The sequence below is a fragment of the Cinclus cinclus genome, chromosome 2 (assembly GCF_963662255.1).
Source record: "Cinclus cinclus chromosome 2, bCinCin1.1, whole genome shotgun sequence".
NCBI lineage: Eukaryota > Metazoa > Chordata > Aves > Passeriformes > Cinclidae > Cinclus > Cinclus cinclus.
Window position 1 is genome coordinate 117,267,329 of NC_085047.1, and position 23,756 is coordinate 117,291,084.

Here is a 23,756-nt window from a genome sequence, read left to right on the forward strand (position 1 = left end):
AAGGCCGTTCCCTCTCCTGCTGTCCCTACTCCTGGAGCACAGCCCGATCCTCCCCGCCGTCCCTCCTGCCAGGGGCTGTGCAGAGGGACAGTGTCTCCATGTCCCTGTGGGAAACAGCACAGGAGCAGAAGCACCAGCCTGGTACCAGGGATGCTTGTTTTTCATCCCAAGAGAAGTGTTCCCGAGATAACACCGCCCAGCCCTTCGACATTCCACGTTTTATTGAGTTTGGATTCAAGTTCAATAAATACTTCAGAACTGCCTGAAGCCCACTGAGTTCCAGCAGGGATTGAGTGCAGGAGCAGTAAATCAATAAGAGGTTTAAAACATCTAAGAACTACCAGGGGTGGAGAAATGGAGCTCCCTGAAAAGAGAGGGCAGGTGACCTTCACCAATGGCACGTAGCCCTCACAAGGTGGCACCTGACCTGTGGCCCTCCTACCAGCAAACTGCCTGAGCAATTAGACTAAGTTAGTGAGTGTAATGCAGAATAAAATACAGGGCAGCAGCTCTGCCTTCCCTGGCCCCACTGGAGGACATTCAGCCGGTGCCAGGCTCTGCCCTGGCAGCTGAGAGAGAAAAGCCCAGGAAGCAACACCCTTTCCATGCATCTGCTCCTTCCAAAGGCTGTCTGGAAAGGCCAGAGGGGATGAGGAGAGGGGGCAGCAGTGGGAGGAGGCTCTGGCAGGGTGGGGACACCGCAGGTGTCAGCTGGACACTGAACACACCGAACCTGGGGGGTTCCCGGCCAAGGAAAAGGGACCAGCCAGGTGTGCACCTCCCCTGGACACAAGGAGCTGTCTTTGGTGACTGCAATGCACAGTCTGGAGTGCCCAGGACAGACCTGTGAGTGGCACCAGCACCTCCCTGGTCCCTCTCCTGCCTGCAGGGTTCCACGGAAAGCCACGCCAGAGCACTGAATTCCCTGGAAGCCCAGCCCCTAAAGCAATGCTCACCCCATCCACGTGCCCCATCCCTGCGGATGGGGAAGCTACACTACCCCTCTCCCAGCCCCAGCCATCCTCACATCCATACTGCAGATTGCTCCTATCCCCGCAGCTCCAGGTGGAATGGCTCTGCTGGAGGGCTGGCCCTTAGGAGCCACACATGAGGCACTCCTCCCTGTTCTCCAGGGAGCACACCATGGCTGCCTTGTTCCTCTCCTTCTCCTCCTCCTCCCTGGACGCCTTCTCCCGCTCGCGCAGCTTCTCCTTGTTGAGGGTGAACTGGATGGGGTTGGCAGCAGGCTTTGTCCGCAGGTAGTACATGCCAGTCTTCAGGCCCTGGAGACAGGGGAGCCTCAGGGCTGGCAGCAGCACTGCAGCACCCCGGCTCTGCAGACAGCCCAGGGGAAAACAGCATGCCTGGCAGGAAGCAGCCCTCTGTGCCTCCCAGAATCCGTGAGAACAACCCGCTGCGCCGGCACTCATCCCTGGCTGCCAAAACTACCAGGCCCCGTTTGTTGGGAACAAACGCCCAATCCCAGGTAAGGCTCTTGTTTTTTGGAAACAAGCCCCCAGTCCCAGATAATGCCTCACGTGTATGGAAGGAGCCCCGATGCCAGGGATGTCCCATTTGTGGGGAAGATCCCCCAGTTTCAAATAATGCCCCGTGTGTATGGATGAACCCCAATCCCAGATAATGTCCATGTCTATGGATGAACCCCAATCCCAGATAATGCCCGTGTTTATGGATGAACCCCCAGCCCATACCTGCTTCCAGCCATAGAAGTGCATGCTGGTGAGCTTCCCATAGTTGGGCTCAGCAATGTGGATGTTCAGGGACTGGCTCTGGTCAATGAAGGCCCCTCTGTCTGCAGCCATCTTCAGGATGGTTTTTTGGGAGATCTCCCACACGGTCTTGTAGAGCTGCTTCAGATCATCGGGAATCTCAGGGATGTTCTGGAAGGAACAGGAGTTTTCCAGTGTGGAAAGCACTGACTGCCCAGACATCTCTCTTTATAACATGGAATTCTTCAGTGATTGCTGGGGCTCCAGTCAGCAATCCTGACTGGAACTGAGGCCTGTACAGCTGAGCCCTATCCCTCAATCCAAACACAGAATCCCAGAAAGGTTGGGGTCAGGAGGGACCCTAAAGTTCACCCAGTGCCACCCCTGCCATGGCAGGGACAGCTCCCACTGTCCCAGGCTGCTCCCAGCCCCAATGTCCAACCTGGAATTGGGCACTGCCAGGGATCCAGGGGCAGCCACAGCTGCTCTGGGAATTCCACCCTGTGCCAGGGCCTGCCCACCCTGCCAGGGAACAATTTCTAATTCCCAGTGTCCCATCCAGCCCTGCCCTCTGGCAGTGAAAGCCATTCCCCGTGTCCTGTCCTTCCAGCCCTTGTAAATAGTCTCTCTCAATGTTTCCTGTTAGTTCCTTTATATCCTGGAAGTCCACCATGAGGTCACCCTGGAGCCCTCTCTTCTCCAGGCTGAATAATCCCAATTCTCTCAGCCTTTCCTTGCAGGAGAGGTGCTCCATCCCTCTGATAACTTGGTGGCCTCCTCTGGACATGCTGTGTCAGGTCCCCCTCAGCAGTTACATGTGGATGGGCTGCATTTGAGGGAAAGGTTCTGCCCTGTCCCACAGGGTGCTGGCACTGCCCAGGCTCCCCAGGGAATGGTCCCAGCCCCGAGGCTGCCAGAGCTCCAGGAGCTGCCAAGGATGCCCAGGCTGGGATTGTTGGGGGGTCTGGGCAGGGCAGGAGCTGGATCAATGATCCCTGTGGGTCCCTTCCAGCTCAGGACATTCCATTATATTCCCTGCTATGAAATCACCCCTTTAACATCCTCCTGGTAAGTGGGAATCTAGAAAGAGCAGGACCTGCCTGGCAGAACCCCTGCCTTGCTCCCCCCATACCTGGATGGAGCCATTGTGGGCGATGATCTGGTTCTTCATCTCCTCGTTCCACAGGCCCCTCTCAGTGAGATCCTTCAGCAAGTGGGGATTCACAACCTGGCAGGGGCAGAAGCCAAAGGTTTTTAAATGGTTGAACAAGATCCTGCACATTCCTGACAGACTCTCACCCCTAGAAGAGTTCCAGGCCAGGCTGGACAGGGCTTGCAGCAGCCTAGCATAGTGGGAGGTGTCCCTGCCCATGGCAGGGGCTGAATCACCTTTAAGGTCCCTCCAAACCATTCTGGGACTCTTCTGGACACAGCGAATTAGAAAGGGGGCTGTATGGAACTGCCCTGCATGTGGAACTCCAAAAGATGGAAAAGGAGAGATCTTGCTGTTACAGGGCCACTGGCCACAACCTGAGTTCCTAAAGAAGGGTGTAAACAATCAAGACTGATGTCAGGAGGGGAAAGACCAGAACAGGGGCAGGCTGAGTACTGGGAAGAAAACACAGCCACCTTTTCCTGCTGGACTGGGGTCCCTGCCCCCAGCCCTCCCCTGCCCTACACAGGGAGGCAGGGCAGTGATCTTCCTGTTCCACCTCCCCACTCCTGTCTGGGGTGATCCTGCAGCCAGGAGGAATGCAGAGCAGAGACACCCCAGAGGGGATGGACACACCTCCCAAACAGGGACAGTCTCCCCTTGTCTCCAGAGGGGTCTTTGCTAACTCCAGCCTCCAGAACTCACTTGTTTCACACCCTTTCCCAACAGACAGACCCCTCTGATGCTGTGGAGCTCTCCCATGGCTCCTTCAGACCCTCGAGTGCTTCACAGCTCGTTCTCAGGACCGTGGTCTCAGCTACTCTTCCCACGTCCCTCCCATCATATCACAACCCCCCTCAGCAGTTATTCCTGCAGCCCACCTTGAGGCCCCACAAAGGTTTTTCCCAGACAAAAGCAGCACTTGTTTATAATTTCACCAATTCCATGGTGCCTGCAGAACACAGAGAGCTGGACTCCTGCAGCACCCAGTGCTCCAGGTCCCCTGGGTGCTGGCACACAAAATTCCAGCTGAACTGAGGCCCCAGGTGTGAGGCCTCCCCTTGTCTTCCTTAGGCATAAAACATCAGGAAAGAGCCAAGCTCCTCCCCCAGAGCTCACCTGGAACTCCCCCGAGAGGACCCTGCGTGTGTAGATGTTGCTGGTGTAGGGCTCAATGGACTCGTTGTTGCCCAGGATCTGGGCAGTGGAGGCTGTTGGCATGGGGGAAATGAGGAGGCTGTTCCTGACACCGTACCTGGGGGCAACAGGCAGAGTTAGGGAGCTGCAGTCAAGGGAGACAGGACAGGAAAGAGCCAGGAACAGCACAGACCGGGAAATCCAGGGTCACCTGCAAAGCCTCACAGGGCAAAGGGAAGCACCCCTGAACTGGCACAGTGGGTCAGGTGGGAGTGCAATTAGCAGCTCTGCTATTCTCATCTTTCATCAGAGGCTTTCCCAAACAATTCAGTCATGAGATGGGGTGCAGAGAAGACAATCTGCCAGGCACTGCACATCCACAGCCCTGAGACAGAGCTGAACCAGCAGCACATGAGGAGGCTGAAACCTCTCCACACACAGGACAGGGCACAGGTTTGCCACATTTAAAAATCAGAGCCAAACAGACAGAATTAGTCCATGACAGACACTTCAGCGATTCCTGTCTTTAGGATGTTCAAGGCTCACTTTTCCCTGGCAGCAGGGAAGAGCCCCCAAGGCCAGCTCATGGCTCATTCCTCACTACGTTTGTTTAATGGGAGCACAAATTCTCCTGCTGGATGCATCCAAAATGGAATTAGAGCTCAGCTACAGCAAAGCAGTGAGGGCGGGCTCCTCAGCCTTGGAAGGACAAAAATGAAAGCAAGCCACCCAAGAAACAGCTCAGAGGAAAGATCTGCTGGGGTGAGGGGAACACACAGGACTGTTTTCCACTTGGACCCTGCCTTTAGTTCTCAGTAGACAGAACATATCAAATTCATATCCAGAGCCAGGCTGGATGGGGCCTGGAGCAGCCTGGGACAGTGGGAGGTGTCCCTGCCATGGCAGGGGTGGCACTGGGTGGGCTTTGAGGTCCTTCCCACATGGCCCAGTCTGGGTTTTATCTGACATCTACGACAAACCCTGCAGGGTTACTCACTTGGCAATCTTTTCCTTCAAAGCCTTCCAGTCCCAAAGGTCCGAGGGGGTGACATTCCACATATCATACTGAAGGATCTGAGGAATACAGTTTGGTCCAAATTAGAGAGGGCACTCTTTTCTCCATGTTTTATAAATCCCATTGGAAATGGACCTGTTATTCCTCTTAATTCTTTTCTCCAATTAGATCTCAGTGAAGCTCTGGTATGACCTAACACTCCACCTTGTGACTGCTCCAGGGCACAGCCAGCACAGGCTGAGTCTTGTCCCTTCCAATGAGAGAATCCCAGAATATCCTGAGTGGGAAGGGACCCACATGGATGATCCAGTCCCACCCCTGTCCCTGCCCAGACCCCCCAACAATCCCAGCCTGGGCATCCCTGGCAGCTCCTGGAGCTCTGGCAGCCTCGGGGCCGGGACCATTCCCTGGGGAGCCTGGGCAGTGCCAGCACCCTGTGGGACAGGGCAGAACCTTTCCCTCAAATGCAGCTGAGCCTGCCCTGGGCCAGCTGCAGGCGCTCCCTGGGTGCTGTCCCTGTGCCAGAGCAGAGATCGGAGCTGTCCCTGCGCTGCCCCTCGGGAGGAGCTGCAGCCCCGGGGAGCTCTGACCTCGGGCTCCTCCAGGCTGCACTGACCCAGTGACCTCGTGGGGCCCCTCCAGACCCTTCCCCATCCCCGTGTCCCTCCTCTGGACTCTCTTGACCCCCAGAGCTGTCCCCAGCACTGCAGGTGAGGCCGGGTGGGACAATCCCTCCCTGGTGTCCCCAGGACAGGGATGTCCCTCCTGGCTCCAGAGCACAGCTGACTCAGATCCCACTGGCCATGAAGCAGGTCCCTGCAGCAGCGCAGGCACGGGATCAGCTCTGCAGAGCCCTCCCCCGTGGCAGCCCCTGGCACTCACCCCCTTGCTGACCGGAGAGCCCTCGTAGGTGTCGTAGGGGCCCTGCTCCCTGGCCAGCTCACAGCTGGCCTCCAGGGCCCCGTAGTAGATGGTCTCAAAGATGTGCTGGTTGAGGCGCTGGGCCTGGGCGCTCTCGAAGGGGAACCTCATGAGGATGAAGGCGTCGGCCAGGCCCTGCACGCCGATGCCGATGGGCCGGTGCCGCCGGTTGGAGCGCTCGGCCTGCAGGCAGAACACACAGGAGTCACCTCCAGCACAGCCCGGGGAACCGGCCTGGGAATGGGCTCTGGGAGAAAACCTCCTGCTGCAACGTGCCGTGAGCTCTGCATCCCCACACCTTCCACCCTGCCACTGCTTGCTGAGGCCCACAGCGAGTCTGTCAGACCTCAGCACAGACTGTGCTTTTTTAACCCAGCAAAGGGAGTCGGGATTTCGACGCGAACGCTCAGCACGTCCTGATAAGTGAAGACATTTAATAGAATCACTGAGGCTGGAAAATCCCTCCGAGCCCACCAAGTCCAACCGTTCCCCAGCAGTGCCAAGGCCACCACTGACCATGTCCCCAAGTGCCACATCCACAGATATTCAATCCCCTCCAAGGATGAGGACTTCACCACTGCCCAGGGCAGTCAGTGCCAGGGCTGCACAGCCCTTTCCATTAAGAAATTTCTCCTTATGTTGAACTTAAACCTCCCCTGGCACAGGTCAAGGCCATTTCCTCGCGTCCTTTGCCTTGCTCTCTGGGAGCAGAGTCTGGCTCCCACCCGGCTGTCCCCTCCTATCAGGGAGTTGTAAAACCAACCAAAATGAGTTAGACTTTCTCAGGATCCTTCTCCCTGCTCCACTTCCCACTCTGCTCCTACTGCTGGTCTGTGCTTCATGGAAACCTTCACAAATAAAAAAATTCCAATGGCAGAACCAGAGTGGGAAGCTTTCCTACAACTGCTTCACTACAGAACTGCTCTGGGCTGAAGCTCAGGCAGGGACTGACAGGTCCCACCAAGGAACAGGTGATTCATAGAGTTCCCAACAGGTCTGTGGAGCTCCCCTGGGATTGCTTGTGTCCCAGACTGCTCTGGGATTGCTGTGGGCAGGACTCAGCCCTGCCCCAGCCCAGCACTCACCTCTGGCACAGGGTAGTAGTTGATATCAATGATTTTGTTGAGGTTTCGGACGATGACCTTGGTGACCTCAGCCAGCTTCTTGAAGTCATAGGTGTGCTCAGGGGTCACATACATGTTCAGGGCAATGGAGGCCAGGTTACACACAGCCACCTGCAGGCAGGGACAGGGAATCACTGAGAATGGGCCAACAACACACAGCTCTGCCCCAAACTGCACAGAAACAACCTGCCAGGCTGGCAAAGTACACTCCTTGGTCCTTCCCCACAGCAGAAGGTAACGACTGTTCTGGAAAGTTCAGCAGAAATTCGTATGACCAGAGAAATCCTGCCCTGGTCAGTCCTACTGCCTGGAAACCATCCTCACACAGGGTCTGGAATGGAAGGAATTTTCAAGCCCAGTTTGTTCCTTGTCACTTCCCCTTTGAAGGGTGTCTTGTGCCATCCCAAATCTTCCACACGAGTGGGAAGGGAACCCACAGTCAGTGGAAGAGCTGTGAGTACTCAGGTCAGAAGTTTCTCAGCTGCCTGTTCCCCTCCCCAAGCAAGTCAGACACAGAGAGCTGCTGGGAGCACTCCCAGCTCCCTCCTGCACCCACCTCCTCCTTGCTGGTGTATTCCACGATCTCGGTGCACAGGTTGCTGCACTTGATGGTGCCCAGGTTCTGCTGGTTGCTCTTCCTGTTGCAAGAGTCCTTGTAGAGCATGTAGGGGGTGCCAGTCTCGGTCTGGGACTCGATGATGGCGTACCAGAGCTGCTGGGCCTTCACCACCCTGCGCACGCGGCCCTGCCGCTCGTAGCTGCAACGCACACGGAGCTGGGTCAGTCCCAGAGCCCCAGGCACCAGGAAAAGTCCTTTTAATTCCTGGGTCTGGGGCAGCGAGGGCCCTGCCCACTGCTGAGCCCTCACAGCAGCGCAGCAGCACCGTCCTTGTTTAAGGGAAATGGATCTTCCACCACACAAAGCCATGGAGTGCTCTGGATGGGGGTTGCTGCAGGACGTCCCTCTGATAGGGACACTGTCCCTCTAACAGGCTACAATGGTCACTCTCACACAGCTCCACCCTGACAGGTCACAGTGTGAAGGACACATCCCCATCCTCACATTTTCATCAATCTGACAACGAGCCCAGTGGCCACCTCTGAGCCCCCCTCCCAAGGGGGAGCTTGCCCTTGTTGCTCAGATGCACATGAGCTGCTTGGAGAACCAGGTGTCACCCAGGTGCCTCAGTTCTGAGATCTGTCCTAGAGGGACTCCATGTGCCCAATAAAATTATTTTAAAGGATTTGGACTAATTACATTTTAAATACTTAGTGTGGAGAGGTAATCTCTAAGCATGGCAGGGCTCACAGACTTGAGAAAAATGCCCTGGATCCCACAGGACACAGGCAGCTCCGGGAGAGCATGGCACCACTTACAGGTCTGCTCACTCTTCTTACCTCTCATAGAGCTTCTCAAATTCCTCTCCCCAGACATCATCCAGGCCAGGACACTCATTTGGACACATTAAGGACCAGTCCTGCAAGGGGGAAAAATATTCAGAGGGAATCTTCAGGCACTCTTGACAAAAGCTGTGGCTGCCCCTGGATCCCTGGCAATGCCCAGTTCCAGGTTGGACACTGGGGTTGGAGCACCCTGGGACAGTGGAAGGTGTCCCTGCCATGGCAGGGGGGGGCGCTGGATGAATTTTAAGGTTCCCCCCCCCCCAAGCCAAACCAGTCAAGGATTCTGTGAAATACAAGCAAGCATAAGAAGAACAATTTACTTAGAAAATGTTGATGCTTTGAGGAAATCCCAGAGTCAAAACAGCCCAACAGTCCAAGAACAAGTCATGGGCTGTAAGATTAAGCCCTGAAATAAAACACCGAGCTGGAGCTGTCCAGCTCCATTCTCCACCTGCACAGCCAAGTTTCCAAACAAGGTGCAGCAGCTCTTCCAGGAAGGTCCTGGAAGGAACAAGGAGCAAAGCAGCTCCACAGCCCTTCCTGAGCTCCCTCCAGGGCTGCTCACCTGCTCCTCCACTATCAGACCTTTTCTGTACCAGCCAAGCTCTCACCTGGTTGGTTTCCACTCGCTTCATGAAGAGATCAGGTATCCAGAGAGCGAAGAACAGGTCCCTGGCTCGCTGCTCTTCTTTCCCTGTGTTCTTCTTCAAGTCCAGGAACTCAAAGATGTCCAAGTGCCACGGCTCCAGGTAAATGGCAAAAGCCCCAGGTCTCTGGACACGGAATACAATCTGGATCAGAGCTTGCTGTCCTTGGAAAGAAACCTCCTGCCCTGCTCCTGAGTGCCCACAGCACCCCAGACTAGCTGGGAACTGGAGGGCAACACCAGATACCAACACAAGGGGAAAAAAGGCCCTTTTACAACTATGTGCCACCCACAATCACTCCACCAGCTCCCTGCTGCTCATGGGACAACCCTTCCCAGTATGGAAGCTCTCCCATTGCCCAAGACTCCCTTCTGGAGCCTCATGCAAGGTACCTTGTTTCCACCCTGATCCACGTAGCGGGCGGTGTTGTTGTACACCCTCAGCATGGGAACGAGCCCGTTGGAATTCCCATTTGTCTGCAGAGACACAAAAAAAGCAATAAATAACTCCCTGCAGGGGCTGGCCTGCATTCCCTGTGGGTCCTTCCTCAGTCTGCAGAGCTCTTACACTATCACCACCAATTATTTCCAGTCCCTTCCCCACACTTTTTCTGGCAAAAATGTATGTATCAGCTATGCGTCCCAGAGTTAATAAAATGTCCCTCCCAACTTCTTTCTCCTACATTATGTCACCTACAGGCTTGCAGGGTTTGTCACACTGTGACAAGAAACCCCAAACACATATCCATAGATGGTCTGGGGCAGTTAGAGACACAGGAAGGCAAAGGGCTAGTGCACAAGTCTGTGGGCATATTCCTAGGCTGCTAATAGATAAACTTGGAAACTGTCTGACCAAACAGTGGAATGAGATCCTCTTTTTGGAAGGGTTTCTTTTGCATTTTAACTTCTTTTTTCTTCTGCTAGAGTTGGGATTAATTGCTTAAGAGATGGAGTTGCTTGTTTGGATTCAGATGTTTATTAATTCTTATCTATGTTACAGTGAGTTCTACAGCACTTCAATCTAACAAGCTAAAAATGGTGATGTATCTCTTTTTCTACAAGGCCTCTTACGAGCCAGTCTGTCCAATTAAGAATGGACACCTCAATTATTTTTACTTTTAACCCAATAACCAAACACTCGTGACCCACAATGACAATTTTCCTATCCAATTGCAAAAGTACCACCCAGACTCATGAAGAAGGTGAAGAAGACAAAACCTCCACCCTAAAACTTCCATCTTGCGCGACATATATTACTATATTTTAAGACCTTAAACTCTAAGTTTTCCCCTGTGTGATATCACACACTTCTATTCAAACTACACCCCCATGATCCCAGCTCTATCATTCCATTTTGGAAGCCTTCTCCACAGCCTCAGGTCAAATGCAGAGTTCTCCTGGGGGTCAGTGCCTGTCAGCACAGAAAGTTCAGAACTCTCAGTGACCAGGGTTCCAACAGGTTTCTACTAGGAAGCCAAAGCAGCAAGGAAAACCAACGTTCCTGCCTTGGGCCAAAGGACTACTGGGGGAGGCTCAGTGCTGTGTGAAGTGAGTGAGGCAGCACTGGTTGGGCATGTCCTGGAGCAGCAGCAGTGTCCCTGTGCTGGGCACTCACCCCAGCAATGTAGCTGCCCGTGGCACGGATGCAGCTCACGGCAAGGCCAATGCCCCCAGCAGACTTGGAGATCAGAGCACACTGCTTCAGGGTGTCGTAGATGCCCTCGATGCTGTCGTCCTTCATGCATAGCAGGAAGCAGCTGAAGGAAACAAATGGTTTCAGAGGACAAAGAAGGGAAGCAAAAACATTAAGTTTTTCACCAGGCTGTAAAAACCAGGGCAAACACGGGATGTTTAGTGTGCTCCACAGGTGTGGTGGAATAAAGGACAAAACAGAAACCATCACGAGCAATACCTGTACTGCTGATACCTCTGCTATCAAACGTTTTTAACCAGACAATCCCAGAATATCCTGAGCTGGAAGGGACCCGCAAGGATCAGAGTCCAATTTCTGGTCCTGCACAATCCCAGCCTGGGCATCCCTGGCAGCTCCTGGAGCTCTGGCAGCCTCAGGGCCGTGCCCATTCCCTGGGGAGCCTGGGCAGTGCCAGCACCCTCTGGGACAGGGAAGAACCTTTTCCCAATACATTGATACAAACCTTTATAAAATATAATCCTTTTCTGGATATATACAACATCAAAAACCTATCAGTTATGCTTGCTGCTTTTAGAAAACAATTACCAGGATTCATTTGGTCATCTGCAGCAGACTATGCACATCAGGAACTTTCCAATATAACACAGCCATGCAAAGCTTTTCCATTATCTCTAGAGTTTACAGAAACCCGGCCATTTTCACCCAAAACCAGCTAAAACTTGACAGCAGCTGCTCAAAATATCATGAAGAAACTCAGCTGCTCATTTCAGAGGCTGTGCAAGCATCTCACTTGAGCAGACGTGATCCCCGAGCCCCTCCCCGTGCCCAGGATGCCCTGAGGAGAGACAGGGAGAGCACCTGGAGAGCTGGGGGCGGTTGGTGCCCGCGTTGAAGAGCGTGGGCGAGGCGTGGGTGAACCAGCGCTCCGACAGCAGGTTGTAGGTCTCGATGGCAGCGTCGATGTCGGCCTTGTGGATGCCCACAGACACCCTCATCAGCATGTGCTGGGGACGTTCAGCAACTGCAGGGACACACCACAGGGAATGCCATGGGATGGCTTGGGAAGGGCCTCAAATCCCATCCATCCCACCCCCGCCATGGCAGGGACACCTCCCACTGTCCCAGGCTGCTCCCAGCCCCAGTGTCCAGCCTGGAACTGGGCACTGCCAGGGATCCAGGGGCAGCCACAGCTGCTCTGGGAATTCTATCCCAGCCCCTCCCCACCCTCCCAGGGAACAATTCCTAATTCCCAATATCCATTTAACCCTGCCTTCCATCAGCTTAAAGCCATTCCCTGTGTCCTGTCACTCCATTCCCTGTGTCCTGTCCCTGCATCCCTTGGCAATTGTCTCTCTCCATGTTTCCTGCAGCTCCTCCAGGCCCTGCAAGGCCACCCTGAGCTCAGCCCAAAGCTTCTCCTGTGCAGGTGAACAATGCCAGCTCTGCCAGCCTTTCCTCCCAGCACAGCTGCTCCAGCCCTCTGCTCATCCTGCTGCCTCCTCTGGGCTCTCTCCAGCAGCTCCAGCTCCTCCCTGTGCTGAGATCCAGGCCTGGGGCAGGATCCAGGTGAGCTCTCACCTGAGTGAGGAGGCTCAGGGGCACAATCCCAATCCCTTTCCTGCTGCCCACCCTGGGGATCAGCCCAGGGCACAGGGATTTTGGGATGCCAAGGCACCTGTCTGGGGCGTGTCCAGCCTCTCACCCACCAAGCAAACTCAGAAAGCCAGGGAGAAAAAAAACTCCATGTGACAGTCACAGAGGTCACAACAAGAAGCTGCAAATGCTGCAGTGGGACACCAGAGAGCCAGAGCTGTCATGGAATCACAGAGTGACTGGGGTCGGAAGGAACTTGAGTTCTCCAGCCCAACTCCTGCTCAAAGAGCACCAGGCCTGTTTACTCAGGACTTCATCCCATCAGGCTTTGAAAAACTCAAGGATCAAGCTGCTCCAATGCTCAGCTGCTCTCATGGAGGAGGGAAAAAACCCCACCTATATTAACAGTTAAATCCAGTCAAATATACAGAATCCAATTATGTTTCAGCTTTATGATATTGTAATTAATCTCTGACCCTTCTGGTGTCCCAGGATATCCAAGTCAAGGACCTGCATTCACTGACAGCACAGTACCTAAACTAAGCCTTAATTTAATATAAATTAACTCAAATTTTTAACAAAATGCTCAGCACTAGGAACAACCCTTACCTTTGGAGTTGATTTTCAGCAAGTAGGAGCGTTCCAGAGTCTTTAAAAGAGAGGATGGATTTTAGCAGACAGGCAGATTTGAATTTTTTTTTTAAACACCTTCAATCCAAACTCAGTCATCTCCACATCCCTCATCCCAGGCTCCACCACCCCTGCACTCTGCTCCTTCTCTATCCATTAGCCTAATTAGGTGATTAATGACTGAAAATACACAAGTGCACTGGAAGATTCCAACAGTGTTTTGGATTACAGAGCATGGGCAGGAGGTTCCACAGTGTCCAGAACCAACAGGACCTCTCTGGAGTCCCCAGAGCCCGAGTCAGACCCAAACCAAAGCAGCACAGCTGAGCTGTGTGTGAGCTGCAGCCCCTGGGGTGGTGTGGGGAGACACTGCAGCATGGGAGAGGATAAACGTGTGCAGTGACACACTGACAGAACTGCTCCATTAGACAATGGCAAAAGCAAAACCCCCTTCTTTGGTTTATTAAGGATATGGGTATTTCCTTTAGGAATGGCATCCAGCAACACTCAGTGTGATCTGCTGTGAAACCCAGCCCAACAGTTCAAATACTCCAGCAGCAAGAGAACTCCATGATTTATCCCACTGGGCAGCTGCTCTGTGCAGGTCCCCTTCACCTTCACAGCCCCACTGATGTGCCAGCTCCTCCTGTGTCCCCCCTGCCCCAGTGCAGACAATCCCACAAGCATTCCCACCCTTCCCAACTGACCCAGCAGCAAGGTGCTCTTTACCTTAAAGCCAAAGTAGTTGTAGGAGAAATCTCTGTCATAGATGATGGCAGAGTTCAGGCGCTGGCAGAAAGAACACAATTGACCTTTACAAGGTGGAACAGTGTCACACCTGCTGGCATTCCTGGCCCCAAAGCTCTGGGGTGTGAGGGGCACCAGGACACAGCAATGAAGCAGGAAAAGCACTTCCCTCAAAACAACAACAGCACAGCTTCAACAACCTTTTTTCACTCAGTGTTTGGCTGAATTTACTGAAATCTAATTGGACAAGAAACAAAACACAGAAGTAAAGGACAAAAGGAACTTTCTGGTCGGAACACAGACCTGGAATGACCTGGAAACTGAACCCAAATCTCTCCTCTCCCTCCTGTGCTGCCTCACTTTGCTCTAGTACAAGGTAGTTTTCCTCAAATTAATTACTTGCGCTGATCATGGCAATGGGAACATCCAAAAAAACCAAATTTTACTACAAAAACTTCCAGGGGAAGAAAACTCCTACATCCCCTCTTAAACTCCCCACTCATGTCCTGCAGTTGTTTCTGTGTTGGTTTTTTACCCTAAAAGAAACATGGCTTGCTTAAGAAATATGAAAAGCAAATTATTTACGTTTTCAAAACTCAAGTGCCATAGCTCAGAAGTGAAACAAACCCCACTACTCACATCTTTGTTGGCCAGAACTATGTCCAGAGTCTCTTTGGAGATCATTGGGGAGTGCTTCCCGTTGTGAGGATTGATATAGGTGTAGAGATCCTCCATCACATCTGCCAGGGAAAAGGGAAGTGAACAAGACATGTCCAGGCCTGTCCCAGCAGCACCTGGCTCTGGATTCAGGGATGGACAAGGCAAGAATGCCTGTCCTGGGAAATAACCCCCTCAAACACACAACTGCTCTTCTACTGCCCAGCACTGCCAGCCTGAACAATCCACTTCTCTTACAAATCCTGCCAAAACCCCGCTGTAAAAAGTAACAAATGGGGAGGAAAGTGGGTACAACCTGATCTCCATCCATCACTTTTTTCACTATTCCACCTCTACAGCTGCTCTTCATAAATCAGGCAATTTCATTTGCCTTGGAGAACTCGTGGGTTTCATCTCCACGGCATTTCCAGCCAGCCTGGGCCCTCAGGAACTCCCACTTGAGAGATTTCCGTATTTCTGTGCAACAAAGCTCTCAGCCTGCATCTCCCCCCAGCAGCTGGAGAGATTCACCCACCACTGAAGACTTTCTTGGTCTCCTTGTGCAGGTTGGAGACGGCGATGCGGGCGGCCAGGATGGCGTAGTCGGGGTGCTTGGTGGTCAGCGTGGCCGCGGTCTCTGCGGCCAGAGTGTCCAGCTCCACCGTGGTGACCCCGCTGTACAGCCCCTGGATCACCTTCATGGTGATCTGTGCCTGCAAAGGGGAATGCCCGAGTCAGGGAGCCCCACAGCTCCCGGGTCTGGTGGATCTCGGCAGCACCGCTCACTGCGCACGAAAGCAAACTGGAAGCAGACTGGGACAACTGGGAATGCTCCCTGAGAGGGACTGGGGACAAGGCATGGAGGGACAGGACACAGGGAATGGCTTCCACTGCCACAGGGCAGGGCTGGATGGGATACTGGGAATTAGGAATTGTTCCCTGGCAGAGTGGGCAGGCCCTGGCACAGGATGGAATTCCCAGAGCAGCTGTGGCTGCCCCTGGATCCCTGGCAGTGCCCAAGGCCAGCTTGGACACTGGGGCTGGGAGCAGCCTGGGACAGTGGGAGGTGTCCCTGCCATGGCAGGGGTGGTACTGGGTGGGATTTTAGCTCATTCCAACCCAAACCCTTCTGGGATTCTGTGCAGGGATGGTTTCCAGGCAATGGGACTGACCATTCTCTACTGAACCTTTGCGAACTGCTGCTACTTTCGCACAACTCAAGAGATTTCCAGCCTCCCTGGGAACATAGCACAGGGTTTGGGAGGGGTACTGCTGGCCTGGGAAGATTCTGGGACAAGCACATCCAAGTCCAAAAGGAGAAGCTGAGCTTCAGGAACAGGGATCACACAAAACTGTGGCAGTCCATCCTATCCTATAAGGAACAGGCTGTGGACTGGCCACACAGCAGGAACAAAACTGGAGCCTGGACACTGAGAAGCCAAGATGGACAACGTCTGGTCAAGCTATGGCAAGGAGAAAAGGATTATGGGAATGACTGTGAGTGACCATGCAAATACATTACACAACACTCTGTGCTTGGCTGGAAGCTTTCTAGAACATTCCGTCCATAGTCTCTATAAGTGTGTGCTCAACCCCATTTTGGGGTCTTCTAAAGGAGCTACACAGACCTGTGAACATGAGACTTTTAGGGAGCCAGAGGTATTTTTACTTTGTTTCTCAAGAGGTAGCTGTGAGCAGATGTTTTGGTTTGTTTTATGTCACACCTTTGTGCACCCCTTTTTATTTCTCCTTATATTAAAGCTTTCATTTCCAGTCCTTTGGTCATTCCCATCCCATTGTTACTTATTCGGCCACCTCGCCAACACCACCCCGGGGTCAGAACAGGCCAGACCCTGACACACGACTGCAGAATGAGGAAAAATTCAGGGGCACAGAAGGACTCAGAATTTCACTTCTGTCCCCAGCATCAACTCCCAGTCAGTGGGGGCAAGTCAGGACACTTCATGCTGTGGTCACCAAGTCACCAGTGTCCTCCTCCTGCTGTCCATCGCAAAGACTTTTGGGTGCAGGACCAATGGCAACTGTTTGACAGGGGGAATTTCAGACTGGAGAATGGATTATGAGAACTTGGAGATGGGGAGAGCCTTAATTGGTGACTCCAAATGGCCAGACTGGGTCTGAGACCTGCATAAAAATCACATCAGTGGGTCCAATGGGGAGTCACCCTGGGCACAGGCTTTGGAAGGAGAAGCTTCCATGAGTGGGATCAATGCCCACCCCAAATCAGCTCAGAAAACCAAGCAGATGTGGCAGTGAATTCTGTCCTGGTGTTTGACCACAAGGGGATCCAGAGCTACTTCCATGTGGCATTGCTCCAGCTTTGCAGGCTGATACTGGGAGCAACCTACCAAATTCAAAATATGGGAATTGGAGCAACAAAACTTTTTTTTTTTTTTTTTTAAGTACCAGGGACTCAGTAGCTTCCCCAAGGTTTGAGGGGAAAGGGATCTACAGCAGGGAAAAGGGATTTTCCCCTCCACAGTCTCTGTGGGGAGCAAAACCTGGGAAGACCTGGGAAGCAAAACCCCTCAGAACACAAACAGCTCCAACAAACACATTCTGGGTGCGTTTGCCAAGAGCTCATGGAACCACAGAACATCCTGAGCAGGAAGGGACCCACAGGGATCCTCAAATCCAGCACGGGACACCCTGGGAACTCCTGCTTGGGTTTGCCCAGGAGCAGTGGGGTCAGGGCAGGACTCACGGGATCCACGAAGTCAGCGTTGAGGCCGTAGCAGAGCTTCTGGATGCGGGACGTGATCTTGTCAAACATGACCCGCTCCTGGCGCCCATCTGGGGACACGTCACACCAGTGCCACCAGTAAGAACCAGTTCAGCACAGAATGCGCCCACCCAGTCCCACCAGTGCTGCCCCAGTAAGAACCAGTTCAGCACAGAATGCGCCCACCCAGTCCCACCAGTGCTGCCCCAGTAAGAACCAGTTCAGCACAGAATGCGCCCACCCAGTCCCACCAGTGCTGCCCCAGTAAGAACCAGTTCAGTACAGCAGGCCCGTGCCCAGCCCCTCCCGTGGGGCAACTGTGTGTGGCAATCACCAGGGACAGCTTGGGTGGGGTACAAGGAAAGAGGAGGCTTCCTCTCCACCCCAAGAATTCCCACATAAAACTGCACAAACCCAATTCCTAGGGTGGGGACCCAGCTGAGGGTCACTCCTCACCTCTGCTGGCCCAGAGGGGTGGGGAGCCAGCCCAAAGCTCCTGCCATGGGATCCAAAAAAACCTGAGAGGTCTCATACCCTGCTCTTGGTGTCTGGGGGGAGCTCTCTCACTCGGGGCTCCCTCCAAAGCTGAGGGGAGCTCAGCTCCTCATCTCCTCTCACCAGAACTGAGGGGATCCCATCCACCCATCAGAACCCTCCTGAGAGAGAGGGGGACACATCCTCTGCTCTCCAAGGGTGCCATGAGTGGGACCCCCAAAGACAAAGGGGTCTCATCCCCTCGCGCCATGTTCCATAAAGTACCCCCAAAGCTGAGGAGGACCCATCCCTCACATACCATGAGCGACCCTTCCGAAATGGGGCGATTCCCATCTGCTTACCTTGGGTGCCATGTAAGAGACCCCCCAAAACAGAGGGAACCCCACAGTGGGGGGAGGGACTCCTCTGCAGGTACCACAAGGGACCCCTAAAGCCGAGGGGTGCCGTGCCCACACCCGGGTGCCCTGGGCAGGTCAGTGCCCCCATCCCCGACACTCGGTACCGTGCGTGAACCCCCGGAGCAGCCCCCGGGCCGGGGGGAGCGCTCCTCACCTCGCTTCACGACGTGCATGGCGGCGGTGGGTCCGGGTCAGTGCCTTTCAGTCCCGCTCGGTCCCTGTCGGTCCCCGCTCGGTGCCGGTTCCCGCTCGGTCCCGGTCCCCCCTCAGTCCCTCTCGCGGTCTCCCTGCAGCTCCGCGCCCGCCGCTTCCCGCGCCCGCCGCGCGCGCCCCGCCCCCCTGAAGCGCCCGCCGCCATCTTGTCTCCGGGCACAGCCCTCCCCCCGCCTTGCCCCTTCCCGCACCGTCCCGCTCCCGGCGCCGTCCGTGGCCGCTAGCGGACACTAATGCCATCCTCCATCCCGATACTCTCCCCGCTTTCCCCCCTGGAATCGCCACCCACCCGGGGAACACCGCGAATCCCGCCCGCTTCAAAGATGGCGGAGTCAGTGCTCCACCCCCCCCGGGAAGGAGATGGAGGGACAGGATGGGGGCTGAGGGCGCCAAAGACAGAGGCCGCGAAGGGACAAAACACCCTCGTCCTAAAACGCCAAAACAATAATTATGGTAATTGTAATTATCCTAAATCAAGGCCCAAGCGTGAAATATTTGATTAAACTTTATATCCCACCTCCCACCCAGGGAGGTGGCGGAGTCCCCATCCCTGAAGGTGTCCAAGGAACAATTGCCCAGGAACAACCAGAGGCTCCGCCATGGCCCAGGGCGGAGGAGCAGCAGGGAAAGAGCTGAAAGTACAGAAAATTCTCTCCCAGTTCAAAAGCAGCAAAGTTGCACCTGCAGAGCCTCCAGCCCTGGGATACCAAGAGCAGGGAAAGGAGCTGGAGCTGCTGGAGAGAGCCCAGAGGAGGCACGGAGCTGCTGCAGGGCTGGAGCCCCTCTGGAGCCAGGCTGGGAGAGCTGGGGGTGCTCACCCGGACAGGAGAAGGATCCAGGGAGAGCTCAGAGCCCCTGGCAGGGCCTGAAGGGGCTCCAGGAGAGCTGGACAGGGACTGGGGACAAGGCATGGAGGGACAGGACACAGGGAATGGCTTCAAAGTAGGACTGGATGGGATACTGGGAATTAGGAATGGTTCCCTGGCAGGGTGGGCAGGGGCTGGGATGGAATTCCCAGAGCAGCTGTGGCTGCCCCTGGATCCCTGGCAGTGCCCAAGGCCAGCTTGGACACTGGGGCTGAGAGCAGCCTGGGACAGTGGGAGGTGTCCCTGCCATGGAACTGGGCTGGGATTAAATGGGATTTAAGGTCCCTCCAACCCAAACATTCCGTAGATCTGCAAAGTCCCATGAAGGTTTGGGGGCAGCAGCACCAAGGCACTGCTGAGGCTCCTGAGCAGAATCCAGCCCCAAACACCATCAGCTCCTCTCCAGTCCTGCTCTGAGTGTCTCAGGAACTGGGAGCTGTGGCTCTTGGGAGCCCAGGCTGGCAGGAGAATATCTCCTGTCTGTGGTTTGCAGTGACCCTGTGAGGTTCCCCTGCATCCCCCCTGCCCTCAGGGTCAGGCTGAGCTGCTCCTACTTTGGGGGTACAGCAAGCACAGCCAAATGTGTCACCACCCCAGGAGTGTTGGGGTTTGCTCCATGTCAGAACAATGAATCTTCACCAGGCAAGTTACCCTTGGGCTGAGGCTGATCCTGAGAGACATCCCAGGGCTCCAAGGGGCTGGAAATTCAGTATTTTATTGTTTGTGGATGGGCCACTGCTCCTTCTGAGGTGAGGGTGTTGGTTCCAAGCCCTCCAGATGCCTTTGGGGGTTTCTTGGCCCCAAAGCACCAGGTGAGCCCGGTCCTGCTCTGAGAGCCCAGAGAGCCCTCCCCAAAAGATGGGACACAGGGAATGCCTGGAACTGATCAGGAAATGGGAATAAAGCTGGGCTGGTGCCTCTGGTTCATTGGAAAGAGCCTACAGAAGGAAAACAATCCCCAAATGGCATTGTGGTCTGGTTGGAGCCTGAGCTGCACTCACAGATGTTTGCCCTTAGGTTCTTCTCCTCCGAGCTTTGCTCACCCTGTTGTGAACGCAGGAGCAGCTGGAGCAGTTGGTTCATTTCTGAATGGGAGTGCAGAGGAAAACTGGCTGTGGGGTTTGAGTGGAGCCAAGGCTGTGCAGAAACTTTGCCACCTGGAGAGGCTGGGCTTGGGAAGGCTCAGGAAAGGCTGATTTGTGCCCTGAAAACCATGCTTTTCCAGGGTAAATGTGGGCAGGCTGAGGCTGCAGGGAGCAGATGTCCTTCAGAAGGGTGTTGGTGAGACAGGGTGTGTGGAGATGGAGATGTCAGCGCCCTGGAGAGGGAACACTGGGGGCACATCCCATGGCATGGCTGCTGCTCCTCTGGTGCCATCACCATCCCACACCCCGGCAGATGCCAGGCACTGACCCCAGTGTATTCCATTGTTTTTGGAAGCGTCCTGCACCTCAGAGGTGTTTCTGGGTGACTCTGTGAGCAGGACCCGCTGCCCACGGAGCTGTCACATCTCTTGAAGTGGTTTGGAGGTGGCTGCCTGTCCCCGTCCCTGTCGCAGCAGTGTCCCCATGGCAGTGGCAATGGCAGGATGACCCCAGGCTGGATCCAGCCCCGTGCCCACTGTGCCTGTGGAGCTGTGATCCAATTCCCATGGGTGAGGACGATTGCAGGGCCCTGGTGCAGGGGGGAGCTGAGCTGTCCCTCTGTCCCCAGTGACCTGGCCAGGACCACATCCCCAGCAGGCACCCAATGCCCCGATCCCTCTGTGCTGGAAGCCTGGGAAGGGCTGGAAGAAGACAGCAGCAGCCAGCAGCTCGTAAAATAGACTACATGCTTTATTGGATTGAAAAGTTTTATGAAATGACAAAAAAAAAAAAAAACAAAAACAAAAAACCACCTTAAATCAAGAGTTGGCAGATGCGTCAACAGTTGGTGGATCCCCAACCCCTTCTCCAGAAGCATCCACAGGTCTCTGCCACCACAAGCAGCTCTGGCCCCAACCCTGCCAAGCCCCCTGACAGTGGGGTGCCCCCAGAATTGGGGTGCCCACAAATCAGTGTGCTCACGAATTGGGGTGCCCACAAGTCAGGGTGCCCACATAATTGGGGTGCCCACAAATCAGGGTGCCCAGGAATTGGGGTGCCCAGGCAGCAGCCCTGGCTGTGGGACCAAGCGTGTCCCCCCCGTCCCCAGGGAAATGCAGGCACTTGAAGTCATTGACAGGAATTTTTCACTTATCCCAAAGCAACAGTGAAATTGTTTAACTCCCACCTACGGTACAAAAAACACCTTTGTAGCCCTTCCTGAATTGTCAAGACACAAATATATTACTCTGACATAAAGCAAGGCCCCGGGGCCTCTGCCCGGCCTCCTCTTCCTCCCCCCATCGTGCATCCTCCTCTGCTTCGGCAGGAGCAGCCCCCTCCCCACCCCCAGGATGTGTGGGATGGGGACAGAGAGGGTGGTGGGGACAGGGACCCTGGGCTCAGGGGTCTTGTGGTGCCAGGGAACTGCCTCGAGTGGGGTGGGAGGGGGGCAAGGGGCTCCCCTGGCAGCCCCAGGACTGGGGGATGCTCCTGGAGGAGCTGGGAGAGGGGGGCAAGGGGGTGGAGCAGGGCTCAGCCCTGGGATAGGGCAGGACACAGGGATGGAGCAGGGCTCGTCCCTCAGGCCAGGCTCAGCCCCAGGAGGGAGTGGGACTCGGCCACAGCCGCTGCTCAGTAGCCAGGGCTGTGATGGGGGACACCCCGCGGTGAGGCAGGGGCTGTGAGCAGCAGGATGTGACCCACAGTGTGCTGAGGGAGGACGGCAGAGCCCCTGGGAGCGGCTGAGGACGGGCCGAGAGCTGGGTCAGGCTGCGCTGGCAGCGGGCACGGGCTGGCACAGCCGGGGACACAACAGGGGACACCCCAGCGTCAGGCCTCAGGGCAAGGGGGACCCTGCCTGTGGGAGTCTCCTGCATCCCTCGGGAGGGCACAGAGCCCCCAGCACACGGCCTGCTCCAGGGGAGGACTCTGTCACGGTCCTGCCACCCGGGCACAGCCTGTCCCCTGCCCTGCGGAACCCCCCGTGTCCTGGTCCCTCCCTCCGGCCCTGCCCAGCCAGGACAGGGACACGGGGACAGAGGGGACAGGGGAAGGGCCCTGCTCCCGGGAGCCCCCTGCTCTTGGTGTGTTTGTGGTGGTTGGACCCGGCACCAACACCCCCAGGGATGGCCCTTCTCTCACTGTTCCTCGTCACCAGGGTCCCCAGCCGGGGGCACGGCAGGTCCGGCGGAGTGCAGGGGACTGGAAATAAATCTGGGGACAGGGACGGGCTCCCCCCTCCCCGTGTCCCCACCTTCCCTGGCCACCGGGCAGAGCAGTGTGGGGACAGCCCCGTCCCCCGAGCCCCCCGAGGGGACCGGGAGCACACAAGTACCGGCAAGGGTAGAGCCCTCCCCTGCTCCTGCGTAGCCAGAGCTGCTCAGGACGGGATCCCCTTCCCAGGGGCGCGGCCGAGGGGGCCGGGGAGGAAAAGTGACTCGGAGAAATGAGGGAGAACCGCTGCGACCGGAGTCACCCCGGGGGGAGCAGAGCAGCCCCGACCCTCCATCGGCCTGTGCAAAAGTTGGAGGAGGCAGGAAAACAAATCAATAACAACAATAAAAAATAAAATTAAAATAAAAAATAAAATAAAACCACATTGAAACCAAACCCAAAGGCCGCGTGGCTGAGCGGAGCAGGAGTAACTGGAAGCCATGCACAGCAAAGCCGGGACCGCAGCGGGCGGAGGGAGGGGATGGGAGGGAAGGGCAGGGGCGGCTCTTCTCCCGGGGGAGCCGGCGGCCTCGCAGCTTTTTCGTCTCGGAGATGAGGAAATAAATAAGTTTAAATAGCTCCTGCCGTGCCGGCGCTGGGGGTGACTCGGGGTGCGGGGGTGCCGGGGCACAGCCGGCCCCGGGCCCGGCGGGGACGCGTCCGGGGGTGTCCTCCCCCCCCGCCTCCCCTACTTCTTGGGCTTCTTGAAGATCTTTAGGGGGAACTTTTTCTTGCTCTGGCCGGGGTCAACCTCGTCGCCCGTGAGGCTGCTGTCCTCGTCCCCCGGGCTCTTCTTGGCGGCCAGCTGCGGGATGCGGGTGTTCCTGGCGCCGCTGGGCCGGCAGTCAGAGATGGGGGAGGGGGTGTCGGGCTCGGTGGAGCTGGGGCTGTGAGACCGCGACGAATCCGAGTGGCTGGGCTTGCCGGCCGTCGGGTGGCTGATCTCCCCCAGGCTGGAGGACTTCTCCATGCCGTGGTTCACCATCATCATCTTCTTCATCACCATGGGGCTCTCGGGCAGCCGCTCCTGCAAAGCCGCCAGGGCGGGGGGCTCCCCGTGCCGGCTGCCGCCGTTGGGGGTGGGCACGGCGGGGCCCGGGGCCACGGGCACGGCCTCCTCCATGGACCTGGTCAGCAGCGTGGGCCGGGCAGCCAGCAGCTTGGGCGCCGAGCTGGGGATGCGCTGGTGGTCGCTCAGGTGCGGGATGGAGGAGTCGGAGTCGCAGCGAGTTAAATCTCTGCGGTGGAGGGACAGAGAGAAGGGCGTCAGTGCCGGCCCGGCCCCGCACACACGGATGGGAGCGGCGGCTGAGGGGGCGAGGGGACCCCCA

The 23,756-nt window shown here is 55.8% G+C and overlaps 2 protein-coding genes across 6 annotated transcripts in view; both read right to left on the bottom strand.

Annotated features, from left to right (window-relative positions):
- Positions 1-285: 285 nt before the first annotated feature.
- RRM1 (ribonucleotide reductase catalytic subunit M1) lies at positions 286-18,338 on the bottom strand. The gene is made up of 19 exons (XM_062515251.1): positions 18,202-18,338; positions 17,137-17,225; positions 14,947-15,124; positions 14,394-14,494; positions 13,737-13,796; positions 12,987-13,026; positions 11,643-11,805; positions 10,746-10,887; positions 9,524-9,607; positions 9,096-9,257; positions 8,479-8,558; positions 7,637-7,838; positions 7,042-7,191; positions 5,918-6,139; positions 5,018-5,094; positions 4,003-4,138; positions 2,863-2,958; positions 1,713-1,901; positions 286-1,283 (listed from the first exon to the last, which is right to left on the bottom strand). The coding sequence occupies exons 1-19, from the start codon at positions 18,218-18,220 to the stop codon at positions 1,095-1,097; spliced, it is 2,379 nt and encodes a 792-aa protein (XP_062371235.1). The 5' UTR covers positions 18,221-18,338; the 3' UTR covers positions 286-1,094.
- A 2,602-nt stretch (positions 18,339-20,940) lies between these two features.
- The window catches only part of STIM1 (stromal interaction molecule 1), a 70,518-nt gene continuing 67,702 nt past the window's right edge, over positions 20,941-23,756 (bottom strand). For all 5 annotated transcript variants that reach the window (XM_062488230.1, XM_062488228.1, XM_062488229.1 and 2 more), the window contains one exon: positions 20,941-23,663. In XM_062488230.1, the coding sequence (XP_062344214.1) occupies positions 23,114-23,663 (550 nt within the window). In that variant the 3' untranslated portion in view covers positions 20,941-23,113. The remainder of the gene's footprint in view (positions 23,664-23,756) is intronic.